This window comes from Cyprinodon tularosa, unplaced genomic scaffold (genome assembly GCF_016077235.1).
Source record: "Cyprinodon tularosa strain WSP-4 unplaced genomic scaffold, ASM1607723v1 ctg98, whole genome shotgun sequence".
Taxonomy (NCBI): domain Eukaryota; kingdom Metazoa; phylum Chordata; class Actinopteri; order Cyprinodontiformes; family Cyprinodontidae; genus Cyprinodon; species Cyprinodon tularosa.
Window position 1 is genome coordinate 2,270,061 of NW_024039762.1, and position 23,619 is coordinate 2,293,679.

The 23,619-nt window shown below is 41.7% G+C and overlaps 1 protein-coding gene across 5 annotated transcripts in view; it reads left to right on the forward strand.

The window, feature by feature from the left end:
• The first annotated feature begins 4,254 nt into the window (after positions 1-4,254).
• triob (trio Rho guanine nucleotide exchange factor b) overlaps positions 4,255-23,619 on the forward strand; it is a 146,324-nt gene continuing 126,959 nt past the window's right edge. For 3 of the 5 annotated variants that reach the window (XM_038275784.1, XM_038275785.1, XM_038275786.1), the window contains exon 1: positions 4,256-4,556. In XM_038275784.1, the coding sequence (XP_038131712.1) occupies positions 4,487-4,556 (70 nt within the window). In that variant the 5' untranslated portion in view covers positions 4,256-4,486. Of the gene's footprint in view, positions 4,557-23,619 lie in introns of all 5 variants that reach the window. The other 2 variants (XM_038275789.1, XM_038275788.1) reach the window with 1 other exon arrangement.

Genomic DNA, 23,619 nt, shown 5'->3' on the forward strand with positions numbered 1-23,619 from the left:
AAAGGTAAACCTACTTCATCTTTTTTAGACTAAGCAATCCTTAGGGAAGTAATATGCTACCATCTTGTGGACAGACACTGACAGTATAACCAACATATTCAGATGCTGCTGTGATCCTGCCACTTCTACCTTAGAGTCATTACTTAAAGGGATTTTAAAGTTGAAAACAGAATATTTCTATCGGCGTGTATAATTGCCAGGGAATGTGTCAAATAAATGCTTTTAAATAGTTTTCCGCCACGTCTTTGTTTTGATTGTTAACCTGCATACAACATCGATGGAAGTCCCACCTTGTCAAATGAAAAATTTGTATACTTAGCTAAATTAAATATTATAATGACAGAATACAACTAGATGCTCCTTATTTTCATCCCCTTAATAAACATAAAATGTTGACCTGAGCCAGCAAAACAAACTCTCAGCTTAAAGTTGTAGGGAAGTCTTATTTAAATTTCAAATAATTCTGGCTTAAACATGTATATAAATGTACTCTTTATCAGTCAATATAGTCCCAAAAGTTAGAAAAATTCTATTTAAAAAAAATCATGTCTTAAAATCTGTGTGGTTTTTTTTTTTTTCGTTATTTCATGCAGGCCAGTTATATGTGAGGCTGTGCACCTAAATTCGGCCAATCATATATCAATGGTCATCTGTCAATCAAATTTTTTCGGTCATAGCATTTTGATTCATATGTAGCAGCTAATATACGCAAAGGTTGAAATAAGAATCCTTCACTTTACCATTGAGTTACATCCCAGTGTTCATGGACGTCTGTGTCTTCAGCAGGTGTAGAGCAGAGATGGCAAAAGTACTCACTTTCCGTACTTGAGTAAAAGTACAGATACTTGTGTTAAAAAATACTCTGGTAAAAGTGGAAGTACTGATTAAACTTCTTTACTCAAGTAAAAGTAACAAAGTACAGGCTTGTAAATTTACTTAAAGTATAAAAGTAAAAGTAGAAACCACTTTTTTCCTGCCATTGCCTACATTTTAAATGGATGTCTGCCAATAGGACTAGATCTCCGTTGTGTTCATTTTCAATCATCTCGTCGTCCATGCTACTATGCTAACGCCACTGCCACCAAGCTGCAATGATTTGCCGCCAATGAATACCGCCGAATCTGTCGATTCATCTTGTAGTGGTGCATCAAATGCAACGTAGATTCCCATCCAATTAGATTGAATTTGGTATTGATGACGTGAAAAATAATAACGGTAACTCCATTGAAATGATTCAAAACTAAAGTAACAAGCCAATTTTTTTAAATGTAAGGAGTAGAAAGTACAGATATTTGTGTAAAAATGTAAGCAGTAGAAGTAAAAAGTTGCCATAAAAATAAGTAGTAAAGTAAAGTAAAAATATCAGAAAAATCTACTTGAGTACAGTAACGAAGTATTTGTACTTCGTTATTTCCCATCTCTGGTGTAGAGCTAACAGAACTGGCAGTGTTGCGAGGCAAGGGCTCAAACATGTACAGCTGTAAGCCTTCTACACCAAACCAAGCTTCTGCCGCCCTGGTGTCCTCTTCCACAACATCTTCGTCCCGCTTTCCTCCTCTAAATAAAAAATGTATGACGGAGGAGACTCATCCATATGACCTCCGACACAAAACTGTCCTCTTCTTGAATGTTTCAGCTGCCCATAGCATTCCTTGACAGTGTCGTTTTCCTTTTTGGCTTACAAACATGTTTTATGATGAGAAATAGCTCCTGAAACTTTAGAGGTGATAGATCTTTGTTTTGTCAAGTTACAAGAGGGAAGAGATTAAAGCAAGCTGTCTGTCCCTGCTTTAATCTGTTCAAAACAAAGGTTTATCACTTCTAAAGTTTCAAGAGTTATTTGTCATCATAAAGCATGTTTACAAGCCAAATATGAAAAAGCTGGGACCCTTTGTGTCCGGTTTAGACAGAGGGAACAAATGTTAGCAGGGACAGACTGCTATGGTCTTGGTTCTGTTAGGTTTTCTTTGAGTTTTCAGTTTCATGTTGTGTCATGTTTTTCTTTGTTTTCTAGTTTTAATGGTTTAATTTCTATCTTGTTGTGTTTTTAGATGTATTTGAGTTCTTAGGTTTTTCTTTGTTGCCATCTTGTGTTCCTCTTTTCCCTAGCTCCTTTCTAGAAGCCTCTGCTCACACCTGCTCCCAATCAGCTCGTTAGTCATCTCTTTGTTATTCAGCCATAAATACTCTGCCTGTGATGTTCCTCAGTGCTGGTTCCTCGTCTCTCCTCATCTTTCCCTGACTCCTCATACTGTACGTGTTTGCCCTAATGTCTCCATGGTTCTGGTTAGTTTAACATTCTAAGTTAGATTTTTGGATTCCTGCCTGTGTATCCTGCCTTTGTATACTGAGTACCCAAATACCTCTGCATTTGGGTACTCAAACCTCAACCAAACACTGACACAGACAGCCTGCTTTAATCTGTTCCCCCAGTTCTGATTAATCCAGGTGTGCCTGACCTGAGTAACCATTCCCACCACCATTTTTGAAAGGTTATGAGAAATTAAACAAACATTAGAAATTAAGTACTTTTATACTCTCCTAAGTTTAGAATAAGACTTACAACTTTAACAAATAGAAACAGATCTTTAGCTGGGCCTAAGATCCATTTTTTGGATAATGTTTTGCTATTATTAGCTATTAAACTTAACAATCTAAAGTAAAGTGTTGAAGTCATTATTTTTTGCATTTCCTTCAAATGTTATCTTACACATAATTAACGTCCTATCTAATGATTAAGTAGCCTAAGAAATGACACATATGCTTTGCAAGAATTGAGGGGTTTTTGTTGAGGGGAAGAAAAAAACTCACTGGTAATCCTCAGTTATGTGTATGAATTGTGGTTTAGCACAAAACCTGCGCCTCCTTGATCGCTTCGACATGGACAACTGGCTTGATCCGCTTTTCTTGTCCATTTTAGCTGAAGGACCGTGGCTTCAGTTTTCCCTGAGCAAAGTCCTCTTACAAAGTGAATTTAACACATTAAATCAACCCTCCGTTTTTCAGATACTTTTGTATGAAGACATTTGGCAGTAGCACCAATGGTAATGATACAATAATAATGTAATGATACAACAATAGGCCCGTAAGCAACATTATCTGGGTGGGCCCTATATGAAGTACAACACCCCATCCACCCCTGGGTCACCATCATGTTGAAATCTGGCATGTGTTGGGGTATAAATAAGGTCAGTCAATCAAGTATCAGGTGGGTTTAAGAGGAATTTTTCACACCATTACATCTGCAAAGAGACGTCCTCATCCACAATTGCATAGGGGGCCAATCAGGTGTCAGTGAAGGGGGCCCTAAGAGCTCGGGGGCCCCTAAGCAACTGCAGTCTCTCCTTACCGATAGTTATGCCATTGAGTAGCAGTTACCCCCCCCCAAGCACTTGTGTAGGTAGTTGTAACCGCTCGTTTTTGTGTTTTTGTTTTTCATTTAACTGTCTTTTTCTACTCAAAAGACTACCTCTAGAACATTAAAGGTGCGTCATATTGCATTCATAAAGTATTTGTAACACTCAATGGGACAGGGTTCTTGGGAGCCAATGCTCATCTATAAACTTATGAAATATGAACCTGTCAGCTAAAATAAGAGAAAATAAATTTTTTATATAATTATTTCTCATCCATTTAACTTGCTGTTACTGACAGCAAGTTAAATGGATGACAGCCTCGCGTTGCATTTGCATCTATCAACCTCTAGATGGCACTGTCTCTAAATAAAACAGCTAAACTAATGCTGATGGGGAGAACTGGGTTAGGTTTGTGGGGCAAATGACCTCATACCTTAGCATCATCTTCATCACTAGGAGATGAAGACCAAAATGAACTCATCCTTCCATTTTACTACCATTTTCTGCAGTTTGAGATAAGTGGTGCTATTATAATACAGATAACAGGTTTTAGAGTCCAGTGGCAGTAGAGGCATTATCTGAAAGGGATGTTAAAATTTAATTTAAACACATCATTTGCAAGACAACAAGAGGCAAATTCCTGGTAGATGTAACGAAAACCTATTTGTACATCTGCAATTAAGCAATTAATGCATAGATCCAAACACCCAGGCAGTCGCATCAGGACCGCAGCGTAAACCACTATGACGCACACAAAAAAATTTGGTTGGCGCACATTGCACCAAACCCCCCCGAACGGAATCCCAGGATATCCCACCCTCACCCACCCCTTGAATCGGAATAACCCTCCTTCATCTGTTCTCCTCCTCCTTTACCTCCGCCTTCCTCACCCTCCTCCTCTTCCTCACCTCCTAAACTCTGGAGCGCCGCCGATCGGTCGCCAGGATTTTCCCCTCTTGGCCAAAATGGAGGAGAAGGTTTGTCGCTAATTGAGGGAAGCGGATGTTATATGACCGGATCGGCTTCAATGAAAGTCGCCAGGATTGGCATTCGTGGATCATTTGCGACTCGAATCGGGGGGAAACAATAGGAGAATATCTAGAGCCGTTTCCGCCCAAGCGACCGCAGCCATGAGCGCAGGAGAGGGGCTAGATGAGGCTGCAAAGGACGCGGCAGACATAGCGGCGTTTTTCAAATCTGGTAAGTCGTGCAAAATAAAAAAAGGGGCGAGTCTGCCTCTGACAGACCCAGAGAAAAGCTGTAGATAAATCTGGAGATTATTATTTGCAGATGTCACAATATTCCTATATAGGAGATGCGCGCACACCGTGCGCCCTACGTGCCAGAGGGGATGCTCACAGTTTGGAGTTATTTACATCATTCCAGCCGAGCACTGATCTGTCATATTGCAGTTTTTTTTTTATGACAACAGTGCGAATATCACCCCCAGAATTTACTGCTACTAGTTAACAGAGTGGGTTGGACTAAACCTGCTACTAGGTGTGGATGGTTATGTTTCCACAATGGGGATTGTTTTGACGTAACACTCATCACGAATCCCGGAGAGATTGATCTAAAAGCAGAATTCAAGATATCTATTTGTTTCTATATCTATAAATCAGTCATCCGGATGCATTTATATAGAAAAATGTGCAAAATGCTGCAAAAAAATAAAAAAAAATAAATGAGGTGCCATGGTGTAAGTATCAGGCCTCTCTGATATACTGCCGTCATCAAATCAAATAAGAATGGGCCTGCCTACTTTATCACCTTGCTGTCAAAACAGCTTCACCTATCAGAGCATAATAGTCCACTATTATATTCCTGTAAACCATGCCTGACAAATGCATTCCTTCAACCAAAATACTTGAATTTGTGTTATTGATTGTTCATATGCTAGAAAAATACAAATAACATAGAAAGGGACAGTGATTATCATACATAGCTGAGATGTTCTATCAATAACAATCAGAAAACAGTGGAATGCAAGTGTTTCCCACTTAAGTGTAAATACAGCTTTAGGCATCAGAGGTAGGACAGTGGACAATGTATAGTGTTAAGCAGATTCAGCTTGTAAAACAATATATAAAGCTTTAGGCATTTCACAGCATTGGCATGTCACACTGTTCAATGCATCATCTAAAATGTAAGATGGTAACTCACCTTTACTAACAACATGAGCAAAGAGAGCATCAATAAGTCGTTGATGCTACCCACTGAGAAAAAGAAGGTGCCACTGCTTAGATTATGAGATTCTGTTGACACCTTACATCTCAAACACTCCCTAAATGTGATCTACACTGAAAAAAGGGACTTTTTGTCCTGTAAATATTACCTCGGTTTTTATGTAAATTTAATGCAAATTGCCATGTAATTGCCTTTACTTCAAAATGACACCTTTTATTTAATGTGTTACTTAGAATTAATTTGAAAAATTATATCCTTTAAAAGACAAGTACATATAATTCATCTTAACAATAGTATTAACAAAACGATTCAAAATAAGTTCCCAACTTAACCAGATCCAAATAATATGTAATTTGATATTAGTAGAAAATTTGATGCTTTTTTCCTACCCTGGCCATGTTTAGGTTAGAAATATAAAATATTGTTTCCTTGTTGGTGCAGTTTGTAGCACTGTTGCCTTGGAGCAAGAAGGTTCTGTGTTCGGTCCCCAGTAAACGACCTATCTGCATGAAGTTTGCACGGTTTGTCTCTGTGCCTTTCTTTGTAAAATTTATAAAAAAAATTTGCAAACAATTCATCTTAGAATTTATACGTGGAAAAAGTTACCTAGCTTTTTCTAGGTAAATTGTACCTCACATTTTTTTTCCGCGTACATGGAAGAATGAAATAGCTATTGATCTAAAAAAACAAAACAGCTCTTGACATTTTAAAGGCTGTTATTGTCAGAATACTGATGCTGCCCTATAAGCCAGAACACACATGGCTTCTGGCTTAACCACCGTGCCAATGATAAAACATGGTGGTGATAGGATCATTATATGGGGATTGATTTCTCCAGTTGGTAGAGATTTACCTTCCAGAAGGATAACCACCCTAATGAGAAACAGCAGGAGCTAAAATAGAAAGGTTTAGATCAAAATATATCCAGTTGTTAGAATGGCCTATTAAAAGTCTAGACTTAAATCTATGCATGAATCTGTGATGAAACTTGAAAAATTAATGCCAACAGATGCTTGCCACCTGATCTGAGTTTGAACTGTGGTGCAAAAAATAAGCAAATGTTTTATTAAAATACATAAAGGAATGTCCTTTACAACTTTAGTTGTAGTTTAGCTGTTTATTTTTGCCAATGAACCTTCAGTGTGTTTAGCTTTCAAAACAGTCTAAGGAGGGCACTGTTTGAGGCCAAAGTCTAAGACCCCGGATGGATCGGCACACAACACAACCAGCTGTCTCTGGCTCCTTCAGCTGCTTCTCTCTGTGACACTTGGTGCCTTTGGGTCTGCTGGTCACCATCCCCTCAGGTCAAGGAAAAGCAGGGATGGTAGTTTTTTCTTTGTGACCACCCAGATCTGATTATAAATCCTTAATTGTCACTGATTTCTTTGACTTGCGTACTCAGATATAAATACACACTATAAACAGTCTGTGGACCACATCCTTTGCCCACAAACTGCCACTGAAAGTCAAACAGCAAAGAATGTTGTAGAAAGGGTTTGTATTCAAATGCTCTCTTATGGCTGACTGGATCCCTGCCAGTATGTATTTTCCTATAGCTGTGTTATACGCTGCTGGAAAGTTGGTTTGCAAGCAAAGTTGGTTCTGCTTGGATGTTTGTGTAGCAGCAAATGCAGTTCATACAGTATTCATTGAGGAGACAGAAATAGGTTGTGCCCCAAGGAAAAGTTTAAAAGAGAATATCATAAAGCAAAAGTGTGGGAAAAAGAAGATACTCGCAGTCTAGCACAGAAACGCTGTTGGAACACAGCTTAGAAGTAGAGCTCTTAGGAACTTTCAGCCATTTTCTTTATAACCTGAGTTTTCAGCCATTTTTTTTAACTTTCTATTCATTTCAGAAAAGGGAAAAAAAAGCAACACTAATTGATTTTCAATATGTTTATGACTCTAGCAATGAAGTCATTGTTGAGTTGTATAAGAAGTTTATTACTTTCAGCCTGTGTTTCATATACAGGTTTTATTCCTCGATTGCTTAGAGCAAATCTGTGTTGACATTGATGTTTCGTTTCCCCCTGTTGTCCCTATTATCCGTCTATATTTGCTTTCACAAATGCAGTCTGTCTACACAACATATGCCTGTTTATTTGTTCGTACATGTGTCTCATGTGGTGGAGATCTTGTAAACTTCTCAACATGCTCATCTTAATAGACACCAGGCTGTTGAAATTTAAAATCTTTGCACAAAGCTGAAGGGCTCTTGTTGATACAGTGCAGTTTTTTTCTGGTGCTCTGTCTACACTTAAGCTGCCCTTTCTCTTTAAGAAAGACAAAATAAATCTTTATTTGTCACTCTTCTACCAAATAAGAACTTGAGTGACCGGCTCTCTAAGGAGCTTGGGTAAATCACAAGAGGCCTCCTACTTTAATAGTGGGATAAGCAAGTGTGATTGTGAGATTTTAGAGATAGCCGTTTTGATGATTAGACTTTAATTTGCTTTACCTGGATGGACGATGTTATCATTGGCTCTCTGCAAGACTTGAGGCTTCTTTCTGCTTTATTATTTTCAAAGAGCAGATGGTGCTTCATCTCGAGCCCACTCTGTTGCCTTGGATTACAGCTCAGCTGAACTGTGTTTGCTTCTGTGGATATTGAACTGGATTTGGACTCGGAACTTCCCCTGGATTCCCCCTTGGATACCTCTGCTGGATTTACGGACTCCCCCCTCGTCAAGACCCGGACCGAACCTAGGATTTCCCCAGCACGGACTCTCTCCTCTCCTGAAACCGGACTGAGCCCAACCGAGCCTTCTTGTAGCCAGGAGCTGCCTGTCGCTGAGCCTGATCGTTCTTCCCGGGAGTCCGTGCCGCCCTCTCTCTTAAATAAAGACTGTTAACGTTTCACTGACCTGTTTGCGGGTTGTCTTTGGGTCCATCCATCTCCACTACAGTAATCCATTACAGTACGTTCTGGCCAAAAGAATGGAAAACATGGACCCGGCACCCGGGGATCAGTGGCGCGCGGGGGTAGAAAAGTCTATTTCTGACTTAGAAGCCGGCGTTTCGGAGATCCTCAATCATCTCCGAAACCAGGCTACCCCACAGCCTCCACTTCCGCAAGCAGCTCCTCCGAGTCCCCCGTCACTTCCGGTGACGTCATTTCCGTCAGAGCCCCGTCTCTCTCCGCCTGGGCTTTTTAGTGGCGATCCGGAGCATTGTCGGGCTTTTCTCACACAGTGTGAGATACATTTCGAGCTGCAGCCATCCTCCTTCCCCACTGACCGGTCTAGGGTCGCCTATGTTATTTCCCTGTTGGCTGGTAAAGCCAGACTGTGGGGAACCTCCGAGTGGCAGAATGATACACACATCTGCCACTCGTATGATGACTTCTCCAAAGAGCTTGTGAGGGTGTTCAGTCCCGTGCTCCCCTGCCGGGAGTCCTCTAGGGGGCTCTTATCTCTTAGACAGGGGGATAGATCAGTGGCTGATTATATTATTGATTTCCATTTACTGGCTGCAGAGAGTTTATGGAATGAATATGCCCTCATGGATGTTTTTATTCATGGTCTTAATGACAAGATTAAGGATGAGCTGGCCACCCGGGATTACCCTAAGACCCTAAGTCAGCTCGAGGAGCTTGCCACTAGGGTAGACCTCCGTCTAATGGAGCGAAGAAGGGAACGTCGCTCTAACCCCACAACCCATCCTCGGTTCTCGGCTCCCCCCCTGTTTCTTCTCCGGTTTCTCTTAAGCCCTCTGAACCTGAACCTATGCAGCTGGGCAAGGTGGGCCTGTCAAGAGATGAGTACCAGCGCAGACAGCAGCAGGGACTCTGTCTCTATTGCGGGGGGGATGGCCATCGAGCTCGGTCTTGTCCAGCAAAAGACAAAGCTCAGTAGGGGGTGGGGGATCCCTACTGAGCTACACCAAACTGGCCGTCTCCTCTGACCATTTACTTCCAGCCACTCTAACCTTCTCCTCTGAATCCCATAGTTTGTCAGTTTTCATCGACTCAGGAGCCGACACTGAGTTCATGGATGAAGGTTTGGCCAGAGGATTGAGTATCCCACTCCACCCTGGCTCATCCCCCCGCAGTGTGCTCGCCCTGGATGGTCACGAACTCAACCAGTCACGCCTCGTCTCTGAACCTGTGGAGCTAACGATGGGAGGTAATCATAAGGAGATGCTGACTTTTATGATAATTGACTCCCCGCAGGTTCCTGTTATCTTGGGCGCCACCTGGCTCCGTAAACACAATCCCCAGATTGACTGGCGACGGGTCGAGGTGACGGGATGGGCTCCTTCCTGTTCTGAATTATGTCTGTTCTCCGCCCAGCCTCTTCACTCCGCTGAGGGTAAGACTAATGATTATTACCCAGATTTGTCCAAGGTCCCATCTGTTTACCATGACTTGAGGGAGGTTTTTAACAAATCCAAGGCCACGAGTCTCCCTCCTCATCGTCCTTTTGACTGTGCGATTGATCTGTTACCAGGCACCACCCCACCTAGAGGTCGCCTCTATTCTCTTTCCCCTCCTGAGACCCAAGCAATGCAGGACTACATTAATGACTCCCTAAGTGCGGGCATCATCCGCCCCTCTTCCTCACCTGCAGAGGCAGGGTTTTTCTTTGTCGGGAAGAAGGATGGCTCCCTTCGTCCCTGCATTGATTATAGGGGGCTTAATAACATTTCGGTGAAGAACCGTTACCCTATCCCCCTAATGAACACGGCGTTTGATCAGGTCCAAGGGGCTAAAGTTTTCACTAAGTTGGACCTTCGTAATGCCTACCATTTGGTCCGTATTAGGGAGGGTGATGAATGGAAGACCGCTTTCAATACTCCTACCGGCCATTATGAGTATTTGGTCATGCCCTTTGGTCTTACCAACGCCCCAGCAGTTTTCCAAAATCTGGTTAACGAGGTTCTCAGGGACATGATTGGCCGCTTCGTGTTTGTTTATCTGGACGACATCCTCATCTATTCCAAGAACCTCACCCTTCACAAACAACACGTCCGTTCCATCCTTCTCCGCCTCCTACAGAATCAGCTATACGTCAAAGCAGAGAAATGTGCTTTCCACACAGAATCAACCTCCTTCCTCGGCTTTGTTTTGTCCCCTGGACAAATTGCCATGGACCCAGTTAAGGTTCGAGCGGTCACCGAGTGGCCCACCCCGGTTGACCGTAAGCAGCTCCAGAGGTTTCTGGGGTTCGCTAATTTCTACAGGAGGTTTATTACCAACTACAGTCAGGTCGCTTCTCCACTCCACGCTCTCACCTCTAGCAAGGCCAAATTTATTTGGAACGAGCAGGCAGAAATCGCCTTCAAACGCCTTAAGGAACGGTTCACCTCCGCACCTATCCTCGTTTCCCCCGACCCGGAGAGGCAATTCATCGTGGAGGTAGATGCCTCTAGTTCTGGGGTAGGGGCTGTACTTAGCCAAGAGTCCGGTGATGGCCGCATTCACCCTTGTGCTTTCTTTTCCAGGAAGTTGTCAAAATCAGAGCAGAATTATGATGTGGGCAACCGGGAGCTCTTGGCGGTTAAGTTGGCTCTCGAGGAGTGGAGGCACTGGCTCGAGGGCTCCAAGCTTCCATTCTTGGTCTGGACTGACCACCGCAACCTGGAATATCTCAAGACTGCTAGGAGACTAAACCCCAGACAGGCCAGGTGGGCTTTGTTTTTCAGTCGTTTCAACTTCACCCTTTCCTACAGGCCGGGTCCTAAGAACATCAAGCCCGACGCCTTGTCCAGGCTCTTCGAGGCAGAGGAGGTAGACGACGACCAAGAACGGGGGTTCATCCTGCCAGACACAGTAAGGTGTGCTGTTTCCCGCCTCGGGCTCGAGAAGGAGGTAAGGGACTCTCTAGGGTCTGTACAGATACCCGAGGCCTGTCCCAAGGACAGGCTCTTTGTCCCTCTCCACCTCAGACCCAAAGTCGTTGATCTCTGTCACAGCTCTCGCCTTTATGGTCATCCTGGCATCAACAAAACCATTCGGCTCATCCGATCTCAGTTTTGGTGGCCTTCTCTGGCCAAAGACGTCGGTGAGTTCGTCTCTGCCTGTTCCCCCTGCAATCAGGCTAAGGCTTCCCGTCGCCCTCCGTCAGGTCTGCTTCGACCTCTGCCCATCCCTTCTCGGCCTTGGTCCAGCCTTTCTATGGACTTCATCACTGGTCTCCCCTCCTCCGACGGCTTCTCAGTTATCCTCACAATTGTGGACCGTTTCTCCAAAATGGTCCATTTGGTCCCTTTACCCAAGCTCCCCTCAGCCAAAGAGATGGGGTTGATCCTGGCCAAGGAGGTGTTTAGGTTACATGGCCTGCCTTCTGACATTGTGTCAGATCGGGGTCCCCAGTTTGTGGCCCGTTATTGGCAGGAGTTTTGTGCCATGCTCGGCATCTCCGTTAACCTCTCCTCCGGCTTCCACCCCCAAACTGACGGCCAATCTGAAAGGATGAATCAGGAGGTCGAGACCAAGATTCGCCTCTTTTGCCAGTCTGATCCCTCTAAATGGGCTCTGAATTTGCCCTGGGTCGAGCACGCGATTAACGCCACCCCTTCCAGCTCTACAGGTCTCTCCCCCTTCTACGTCGTTTACGGGTTCCAGCCGCCGGTGTTCACTACTGAGGAGGTAGAGTCCAGGGTCCCCTCTGCCCGCCTTTCTGCCATGAGGTGCCGGCGTGCCTGGAGGCGGGCCAAGAGAGCCATACACGCGGCCTCCCAAAATCAGGTCCGTGCAGCTAACCTCCGGCGAGTTCCAGCCCCGCAGTACCAGGTGGGAGACAGGGTCTGGCTTTCCACCAGGGACCTTCCCCTGAAGGTCGACAATAGGAAGTTGGCTCCGCGGTTCGTCGGACCGTTCACCATCTCCAAGGTGGTCAACCCGGTGGCAGTACGCCTCCGCCTCCCTCCGACCATGAAGGTCCATCCCACTTTTCATGTCTCCCGGGTCAAACCTGTCAAAACCTCCAGTTTGGTTCCCTCCTCCACGCCCCCACCGCCCGCCCGCCTGGTTGATGGCTCCCCGGTTTACTCTGTTAGGAGGCTCCTGAAGTCCCGTAAGTGGGGTCGTGGTACCCAGTACCTCGTTGATTGGGAGGGCTATGGGCCAGAAGAGCGTCAGTGGGTTCCTGCCCGCCACATCTTGGACAAATCCCTTATTAGGGATTTCCACAGGGCCCACCCGGACCAGCCTAGGGCGTCTGGAATCCGCCCTTGAGGGTGGGGCTCTGTAATGTTCCTGGCTCTGGAGCTGCTAATTGCAATCAGTGCACCTGTTCTCTCTCCTCCCCTCCTGCTTAAAAGCTCTGTCCCTCCTGCCTCCAGTGCCAGAACGTCTCAAGCCTCTTGGTGAGAACTTCCAGCCCATTCCTTACGTGCATCTGCCTGTCTGAACCTCGACCTGTTTTTGTCCCAGTTTTTTGAGCCTGCCTTACCCCCTTTCTGGATTTTTGTCTGCCCGCCTGAGCCCTGCTCGTCAGCCTCAGAGATCTGGACTGCCAAACCGTGTTTCTGACCCAGCCTGCCTGTGAGTTACCGAGATTGCCTGCCCCTTTGAACTGTGTTTGCTTCTGTGGATATTGAACTGGATTTGGACTCGGAACTTCCCCTGGATTCCCCCTTGGATACCTCTGCTGGATTTACGGACTCCCCCCTCGTCAAGACCCGGACCGAACCTAGGATTTCCCCAGCACGGACTCTCTCCTCTCCTGAAACCGGACTGAGCCCAACCGAGCCTTCTTGTAGCCAGGAGCTGCCTGTCGCTGAGCCTGATCGTTCTTCCCGGGAGTCCGTGCCGCCCTCTCTCTTAAATAAAGACTGTTAACGTTTCACTGACCTGTTTGCGGGTTGTCTTTGGGTCCATCCATCTCCACTACAGTAATCCATTACACTTCGGTTGCCCATGCTATGACTTAACATTCAACTATTTAAATTTTATTAAATATTTAAAAATTAACTAGTGGCTACATGGACTGTTTAAAGTTTATCTACTTGGTCTCCTGGGTAAAGTATGGTTGTTCCAAACCACAGTCCCCCCAATTAAAAAGCAAGCTTCTGTATTTTTTTTAACTGGGTCTGTTGTTGGTCCATCAATTAGATATATCTACCTATACATTTATAATCATAGGGTGTGCTAGAACATGTGGGATTGTGGTTAGGGCATTGCGCTTGGAATCAAGAGGTTCTGAGTACGAGCCCCGCTCTTATGGTCTGTCACTCTGTGTCCCTGAGCAAGATCCTTAACCCCAAACTGCTCTCTGGGTGCCGCACAATGGAAAGCCCACTGCAATCCAAGGGGATGGGTTAAATGCAGAGAGTTAATTTTGTAGCTTTGTACTTATGACAGTGTAATGATATTAAAAAAGCTATATAAAAAAAGAGACTCTCCAGCTGTAAGAGGGCAAGAAGTGGGAAACGGCCTAAGCAATCTATAATTGGCTTTTTTAAGGAGACATATAGGACAAGCAATGTCCACACTCACTTAGCCAATTAAGAGATATCAATTAAGATAATATGTGCATTTTACATTGTCGTAGTAAGCCAGAGTATCAGTAGAGAACCCAAAGAGCATGCTAGTTTTAAGCAGAAAGAATTTTTATGAGGCCAGGACCTTCAATCTCCAAACAACTGAGCCACTGTCCACCCTGCCTGTGGTAAAAATTCAGAAATCGAAAGCAAGGCAGCCAAGAACGTAACAGAGGGTCTGGCCTAAAACTGATTCAATTCATGTAGTGGAAATGACAAATATTGTCATTTCTTTTCATTTTATTTGAACACAGCTACAGTATCAAACAACACAGGGAAGTTCAGTTTATTATTATTGAAACTGTTTAATAGTTTTATATCTTAAAAGACAGTTCATTGCATCCAGTAAATGATCTGGAGGATTTACTGTTCCTGCACAAGCACTGAGTGATGGTGGACTGTCGCTTCTATATTGTTACTGAAGACACCATCATAATGGAGAAACTTTACAGCTATTTTTCTTGTGCAAGAACTGGCATTTTTCTTTACCCTAAAATGCATCTTTAAGATAGCTTTAGGTGTAGTTGTACACTACCTTAATTGTTTAGCACAGACATGGAAGACATTCGGTGCCTGATACTAAGGGAAAAGCAATGTAAATCTTCACCAGCCAAAGAGACACTTTTGCCTTTTGCTCCTACTGAATAAAACTTGGATGGAGCCCTGATACTTATATACCCCTTTGAAAAAGTTTATAGGAAATTCATATTAAAAAAAATTTGTTATTATGGCTAAGTTATTGAACTGTGATCTAAGCTCTTCCTTTACCTTTTGAGTAAAACAAAGGAATTTCTAAAAAGAAGGAATACGGTAAATGTTTCTGATTGGAATCTTCCATATTTGTGGGAAAAAGAAAAATTAAAAGCAAACTGCCCTAAGGACAAAGAGTTGCAGAAAGTCACTACAGTTTTTGTTTGTTTAATCATTTGTTAAAGTTTGTTGAGATACTGCTTTATAGAACATTTTCGGAAAAGAAAACCCCTAATGTGTTGAGATGCTTATTTCTAGAGTGCTTGTTTCCATTTTTTTGGAGCCACTATGCACAGTCTAAAGGGCACCTTGTGGTCTTAGAGCAACTGGCTGCCGACCACTGTCTTTTCAATTTATTACCTGAAAATAATATTCTCATTTCATAATCATCATAATCTTAATCTTCCATTTGGTCTATGAGCTTCACATGTTTATTAGCCTTTTGGTCTGTCATGGAGAGCTAAAACTAACTCTGAAGTACGAAGCCCCAATAATAAGTAATGATTTCACTGCATTAATAACTGCAATAATACGATTCTGAAGGCTCAAATGGCTCATGACCTTGGCAAATTGCCTTGTGTGATGTAAAAGAAAAATGTTATCCTTTGTGGGGTGGTTCATGCTTGCATGCTTAATGTTTTATAATGACTTTTAATAATGCTTAATGACTATTATTTAAAAAGCAATTGATAGGTTTATTTAAAAAACAAAACAAAAGCAAAACACTGAATAAAGTTTTGTGCAATTGAGACATATGAAGACTTGGTGTATTACATACCGTAATTCCGATGGATGGTCCTTGGATAAAGCCTGGTGAGGGGCATAAGAAGCTAAACAATTCAAGTAAAAATAGTGGATCGGTTGTATATACTGCAAAGACAACTGTTTACATCAGTTTGTATGAAGCTTGATTCATTCTGGTAAATCTTGACAAATATTATATATGTTGAGGGCCTGTTGAGACCTTTTGGCAAAGAGAAAACAACATTTGCACAACATACTGTTTTTGAAAGAGATTATTTCATAGAAAGACTCTAAAGTGATTCTTAAATGAAGTTACTGGCCCCATAATTGTATTACTTTGTCAGACTGCATGATGAAACTCAATTGTCATAAAAGCAGCCAGATGTATGCTGGACTAAAATGTAATACACAAGAGCCCTGGCCTAAATTCACTAGTCACAAAACTTAGGTCAGCACCAGGTTTGGACTGGTATCTGTGATAATGGGCATTGCCCGGTGGGTCGGTCCTAATTTCAGTGTGCGAGGGCCAGCCCTACTTAAATCATACCAGCCCCAAAACTTACTCTCTGGCCGAAGCACCTACCTGTGCCAGTAAATAATCCAAGGAGCCCAAGAAGTAATGCAATGTTAACTACCTAAATGATGCAAGCAGTATATAAAGCCCTTCCTTGTCATGCACATCCTTGTGACGGTTGGCATATGGTGTAATCTTCTATTTCTTCAACTGTAAAATCCTATTTCTTCAAAACTTTAAGATCCTTGCAACAAACTAAATTATAATAAAACTAAAATGCTTTCTTCAAACCAAACTACGTAGTTCCTCTTATATTTGGCGAATTTATGTTAGAATATTTTGCAAAAATATGTTGTGGTGCATGATGGGGTTTTGCATCTAAAGGCTAACGTTTCACGTCTTACGTGCATTGTTGCCAGGTTGGGATGTTTCCCAATCTGACAGTTTAGGATGGCCGCCTATGGGTAAAAAATCTTTTTCTTTAGGTTTATGGCCTAAGAGATCAAAACACTTTGGGTCAAATTGGGCGAGATTTTGTATATCCACGCGGTTTATGAAAATTTTTTGGGCTGGAAAACTTGGCTTGGTCAGTGACATCTGGCAACCCTGCTGATATGGTGAGTGTGGACGTTACGCAGCAGCAGTTGCTGTTGTGTCCATGTTAATAACCAAAGCCAGTAAAACAGCATTATGGAAGTCTTGGTGATGGCTGTCGTGTGATGCTAGAAGATAAATCGGTTAATCCACAATGTGTTTTATGTTTCACATTTGAGATGCACGTTTTTGACTGTGCTTTTAATGTTCCGAAAATCTTTGGCCCTTGTCTGAGCCTTGTCAGCACTGTTGGATGGTTCTTTGAGTTGTCGCAGATATTTTTTATTTATTTTTTAATTTACTACCTTTTAAAGGAGGTAGAAGAAATATGTAATTATTTAAGATAAAAGTAACGTACAGTAGTTTTGTGAAGAACCGAAGGTAAATTTTCAGATGAACTATAGCAAGACATCACACATCATCTCTCTGTGTTGCTCTCTAATCTCTTGTTTACATAGCCGTGCCGGACAATTGAGTGTTTACCTCATGCACACGCACTTACGAGACAGCTGACACTCTAGGTTTACCAGCGTGCCATGGGAGCAATATGGCAGACATTGCATCCAGAGGACCAAAACTTCCTTCTGAATTCAATCTGGACTCATAATTGCTATAGGAAAAAAAAAAGGTTATCATACAGTATAAGGAAATGGGCAGAAAGACTTTGCATTTCCAAGAAGGAGGAGCACTTCAAGTGCCAGCTAGACCGGTGAGGAGCTGCATGAAGACCCTGCGTGTCTGTGAAGCACCCACCGTGATCCTTACATACATTCAGGGTAGGGCTGCAGATAACAATTATTTTATCAAATTGATTTATCTGTCGTTTACTTTTTCAATTAATAATCGGATAGCCAAAGGTTCCTTAAAGAACACTTTTTACAAAGTTTAACCAGGTGAAACCAAAACTTTCGTTCTTGGTAGAGCATATTGACAGGGAAAAATGTTTTCTTATCTTAAATGCAAAATGTACCAATTTTTTTTTTGTTTTTTATTTTTATTTTTATACAATTTTGGTATAGTTGGTGCTCTTAGTGGGTTGCTCTGTCATCTAAAGGCATGTTTTACAGTCTCTATACTCTATTACTAAATTAGTTGGTGATTATTTCATTAATCAGTTAAAGCTACAGTGTGTAATTTTCAGCGACATCTAGCGGTCAGACTACAGACCGCAGCAACATGAACATCTCCCCCCCACCGCTTCTCCCCCCCAACAGTACGGCGAGCGTTACGGGACAAAATTTCTTCTACGACGTCCACATCACCTACCCTCTCACGTGATGAGGTTTGTTTACATAGATAATTTTACAGATAGTATTTCATTAGTCTGTGTAGGGTATAGATTTCATGTAGACTTAAGATAATAAATATACCCGTTATTTTTTCTACATCGTTGTGACGTCTTGGTGAGCTGCTTTGCATGGTGATATAAACAGACGAAGTAATTGTAGTCATTAGTTTAACAGCGAGATTGTGTTCGCTGGAAGAATATATCCCCCGTTTACAGAGTCCAAGTCATTTTGGTGGCACGGGGGTTACAACGCGAGGGAGAGGACGAGGGCGAAGGCAGGGAGGCCGTGCAGCTAAGGCCAGGCGAGAGAGGGGAGCCAGCGGGGTGAGAGCAGAGGAGGAAAGGCTTGAAGATCTCCAAAGGAGCCGGAGAGAAGTAACCGAGGTATATATCCAGAAAATTATTTTACAGAAAATTACTGAATCATTACCTGTGAAACGTCAGGGACGTTGCTGAATAAGTATACTGGAGAGTAACAGCATCATCACGCAGCATGTTATTGTTTTAGACAGGTCTGAGCATCCTGTACTCCAAAAACTGCAGTGATATTAGACAATTGTGTGTGTAGGATTAATTACCTGTCCAAGAGAAAACTGGCAACTTGAGCGTCACTTTGAAAACCTTTTTCCTCCATCAGTGACTTCCATCGTGTAAATCCCGTGCCAATGTTGATCCGTGTTTTTTGCCGTTTCTTGTCACGCTTGCGTTTATTCTCGTCGTGTTTCCGCTTCTTAGATGACGGGGGTTCGGTGTCCGCCGCTTTTCGTTGTGATACAGAGTAGGCATGATCCTCCATTCGTCTGATGTTTGGCCACACAGTGCCAAACAGTTTGCAAAGTCACTCACGCCTGCCGCCTTGTTCACCTTTCTTGTTACTGAGGCGCAGTATACCTGCTTCTTCTTCTTCTTTGGTTTCAGGCAGACTAAACGCTTCTCAGGCATAATACTGCCATCTACTGTTCAGTACCGTCTCAGTTAATCTCTCTCAACTTGCCGTAGTTATTTTTGAGCGTCATGGGAGATCTCGCAATCGCTAGTTTGTTGCCTCTGCGCTTGCCGTAGCGCAAAGATGTCAGCCTCCATGGCTGCGAGACCCGCTCCTATGTAATTATAAATAACGAATTCTAAGGCAACGCAAATATTATGGTTAAAAGGCTGAGCTCATAGGTGATGATAAATAACATAGTTATGTATAATATATTAAATTTCTGACTTTATATGCCTGTAATTATTACACACTGTAGCTTTAACCCAGATAAATCCGATTTATTGTTTCAGCCCTAATTCCGGGCATTCTCTTTTTGACAGATAATCTAGAGAGAAAAACTGGTGCTTAGATTTGTGTATTTTCATTTGAGTCAGTAGCATGACCCCCTAGTTGTCTGTGCTTTGCGTATTCTGCGTAGTTACGTTGTGTCTTTACACAGGCAGAAATGTAAGTTTCTCATCTTTTTTTATTAGAGCTCACATTGTATAATATAATAAATAAACATATATATTCTTGCAATAACAGGAGTAGTAGACTGTTTTACAAGCAACTTAATGCGTAGTCAATGGGAAGAAATCTATGTTGTGCCTGTTAATAGTTAAAAAAAACTAACTCTGCCAAACTGGCTTCAGAAATACCAGTAGAGAGTATTTGTAGACATGATGCTCTGTCGTGCTGTTTGCCGTAATAAGTGCTACAAAACCTGCCGTTATCGAATGATAAGTGTTGTTATCAATTGAAAGCAAAAGTGAGCTGTGTTTGTCGCTCATTCTTCTCAGAGTGAACCTCGCTTTTGTTCATATTTGTTATTTTAAAACAGATCACTGAAGATATAAACGTATTCAGTCAATGCCGTTCATTGAACGTGTTACTGCACAACACTGTCAATCATATTATCGTTATTATGAATAATTAATATCACCTAATTACCTCTTGTGTCATGGTATTGAGAATGATAGAGAATTTATTGAAATGTAGTGTACAAAATATATATTTAAATAAAAGACCTAGTGGTGACTATTACTCCTGTACATCCTTATAGTAGTGTTATAGTAAATTTCGTCGATCAGATGAAGGATAACACTAAATGTTAAGGTACATCAGTACAGCCTGCCTTTGTTTTCATAGTTATGTTGAAAATAATAATGAAAGCACATAACCCCAGTTAATAATTAATATTAACACCGGTTGCACTTTACTTTGCCTTTTGTGACTAAGGATAGAATTAAGATGTCAGCATCAGTAATGACAGTCGTTATTGACAACTCGGTGAGCCATGTCCTTCTGTGCCCACAGCAAACCTGATGACCTGTGCCTGTACAAGCTGTTACAGGAGCTGAATCATCAAGCACTGATCTTTCTTTTTCCTGCAGTCATAGCTAATTGAAGCCTAATGATCTATGATGTCACCATGTAAACTCAAGCATAAATCTTGTATAATTCTGCTCATTAGATGGAGGAGTTAAAGATATTATGCATATAGTGAATATCTACCCACAAATACATGGAATCTGTTTTGTGTTGAAAACTATTACAATAATGACAAAGAAATGAAAGCTAAGAAAGTAACTTAAAGTATAAAGGAGAGTGACTTCCAGAAAGAGAGGTCACAGCATACTCAGAGGGATAAACAAGGCTTCACTCATCAAATTATAGATCTGAGGCTTGGGTGGAGCTCACCCTGTAAAATGTAGGCTATGCTGCTCTTCCTGAGGCTTTAACCTTACTGTTAGATCCAGGGGCAGCCTAATTGGCAGTTGGTCAGAGCTAGAGATCATAAGCTTTGACTGTCATTGCTTTTGCTGCTTAACCGCATTGGCTCACTCGTACCGTTAATGCTCACTTATTGAACTCAGCAAAAGCAGAGCACAAAATTTAGTTTTTTTTTACATCTGATTAACGTTCTGGGTTTATTCTGTTCTGCAAAGCTAAGATTAGTTTGGATAGCAATTTTACTGTACTTATACAGCTTAGTAAGTTATTATGAAGGGGTGTAGTCACGTACTATGACCTCACAAATTTCTAAACTAGAAGCTCTCTCTGCTTGCAAACAAAGGTCCTCCAATTAAAATATTGGACCCTGTTGGCTTTTTATATCATATTTTTGTATTTTGCACTTTGTTTTTTGCTCTCTTTGGTATTGGGTTTATGAGGTTGCCAGGTTGATGGGTTTATGACTATGCTGCCTTACTAAAACTGTAACTGTAACAATATAAATTATTGTTTAAGTATGAAATTCAGCAATGTAAGCCACTAGACAACACTTATTAACATTTATGTCTGCTCATTACACCTGGTGCAAAAACTCTTTTCAGGGTCAAAAAAAGATTAAGGAAACACTATCAAGACGAGCTCTTGGCATATCTTATCTTATTTATATAACACGAGCAGACTTCCTCTGTGATTGCTGTTTGTACTTTGTGCCAAACACTAAAGCTTTCTATACCAAACTTCCACAGCCGTCATGCTTAAACAGGACGGAGTTGCTACCAAACTGGTCTCACAAAGTTAAGTTGCCTGAGAAATATGCGTATGGTGTAAAAGTACCCCAACCCATAATCCATGTGGTACAAAACTTAACTCTTAACACAAATCAGTCAGATTGATTTTTCTTTCTGGCAAATACCTGGCAACAAAACTGCTTTGAGGGATGATTTCTAACTCCAGAGAGCACATAGTCACCGCTACTCTGGCACCATGCTTTCAACCTCTGTGTATGACCTTTTTATTCTTAGAGGTCATAGCCTTTTTATCAAAAACACACACTTGTTAAATAATAACACATCCACATATCCTCTAAACTGGTGCAGAATAAATTTAGTAGTATAATTTTTAATGGGTTGAAATATATATATAAAAAAAATAATAAAAATATATACTTCTGCTTACAGTGACCGCCTAAGCATCAAAAGATTCAGGACCGATAAGAATAGTACATTGGACTCATGTGAGATAGAGCTCAGGTGTTGCCAGATCATATTATCTCTGTGATACCTCTAAGGAATCACAAAGAGATTACCCCTTTTTTGAAAATGCAATGTAAATCATTAGCATTGGCAACTGGAAACCAGATGGCAATTAATACAATGGACTCTGTGCACAACTCCATTACTTCCTGAACTTAAGGTGACTCTTTTGTTTTCTACAGGATGAACTGATTAATCCAGGTCTGTAAAAGACAGGAAATAAAAGAGCTGCCTTAATTTCAAGAAGTTGTGGATTTGTGCACCACTGATCTCTATTTATTCACTGGATTGCTGATAGGCTGAAAAAACTGAAGTCAATTGCCACCATCTTGGTATTCACCACTCTCACGGACCTGCCACATAAATCAAGCAGTGTTTGCAGCCAACAGGGCAGACATTTCACAGGTAATTTTACCTGCACTCTTATTCACAGACACAGTATAGAAGTATATGGCATCATGCATGCAAAATTTGCAAGTATTAACAGTATTAACACAATTAACACACTAATGGATTTGTATAATATGTTATATTACATGATTTATATACCTCATACTGAACATGCAATGTGAGGTGCCTGTATTTTACCATAAATTACAGTAATCTACCGATGCTATGGAACAGCAAGTGTGTGTCCAAGTGATGACTTTATCTTTACTTTAAAATTCTTCAGCCCCCCTGAAAATGAGAATCATCATGGTAGTTTGTTGCTTTAGCACAGGTATTGTTTACATTCCGATTGATCTAACTCACTGATCTCTATGAATAAAATGAGATCAATGGTTTAACTAGGGAGTACCAATATGGCAGCTGGTGACTTCTCAGCACCGTGTACTACCAGTCAGTAATCCAGTGAATAAATAGAGATCAGTGATAGAGCCCATTGTAGGTTGAAATGAGTGTGCCTTCTGGGCAGGAAGTAAGACTTTGAACTATCATATGTTCCAACATCATATCAAATTGTTTGGATGACGATGCGAGGAGTCCAAATAAAAAAAATTACAAATCTGTTATGATTTAATTTAAATTCAGATCTGTGATCATTTTAATTTGATATTAAATGATCAAACAAATCAAAAATGATTGAGACAGATCACCTGTTTACACTCTGACACGTGAATGCGGCAGATGGCGTATCCTAAAGATGACGATGTGGATCGATATTTAAATATACACAAAAAAATATATAATACTGTAAGCATACATGGGGAAGAAGGTAATCTGGTCAAATAATGTGGAACATTTTCAATTACATCCAGGATACTAAACATCACCTCACCTCACAATGTCCTCAGTGCGAAACGGCATGCTGGATATTTAATACTGTGGGGATGATTTAGTTTTTTATCGACAAGGACATAGATGCTTACCAGAGTTGGCATAAAGGTGGATATAGCTAAATAAAGAGGAATCTTAGGAAGGAAAGGATCAAATGATAAAAAAAAAAGACCTGAGATCGGGGCTCTTCCACATCATAAAATAGAATAATAATATTTTATATTACTAAACATTTAATTAAATGTCCTAAATATAAAGAGCTTTTCTGGAAATCCACTGGTTTTTTTGTTTTTTTAAATTGTCATTACACTGTCGCAAGTACAGTGCAACGAAATCCACTCTCTGCATTAAACCCATCCCCTTGGGGAGCAGTGGGCTGCCATTGTACGGGGCCGTGGAGCAGTGTGGGGTTAAGGGTCTTTTGCTCAGGGACCCAGAGTGGCAGTCTGTGGGAGAGGATATCAAACTCA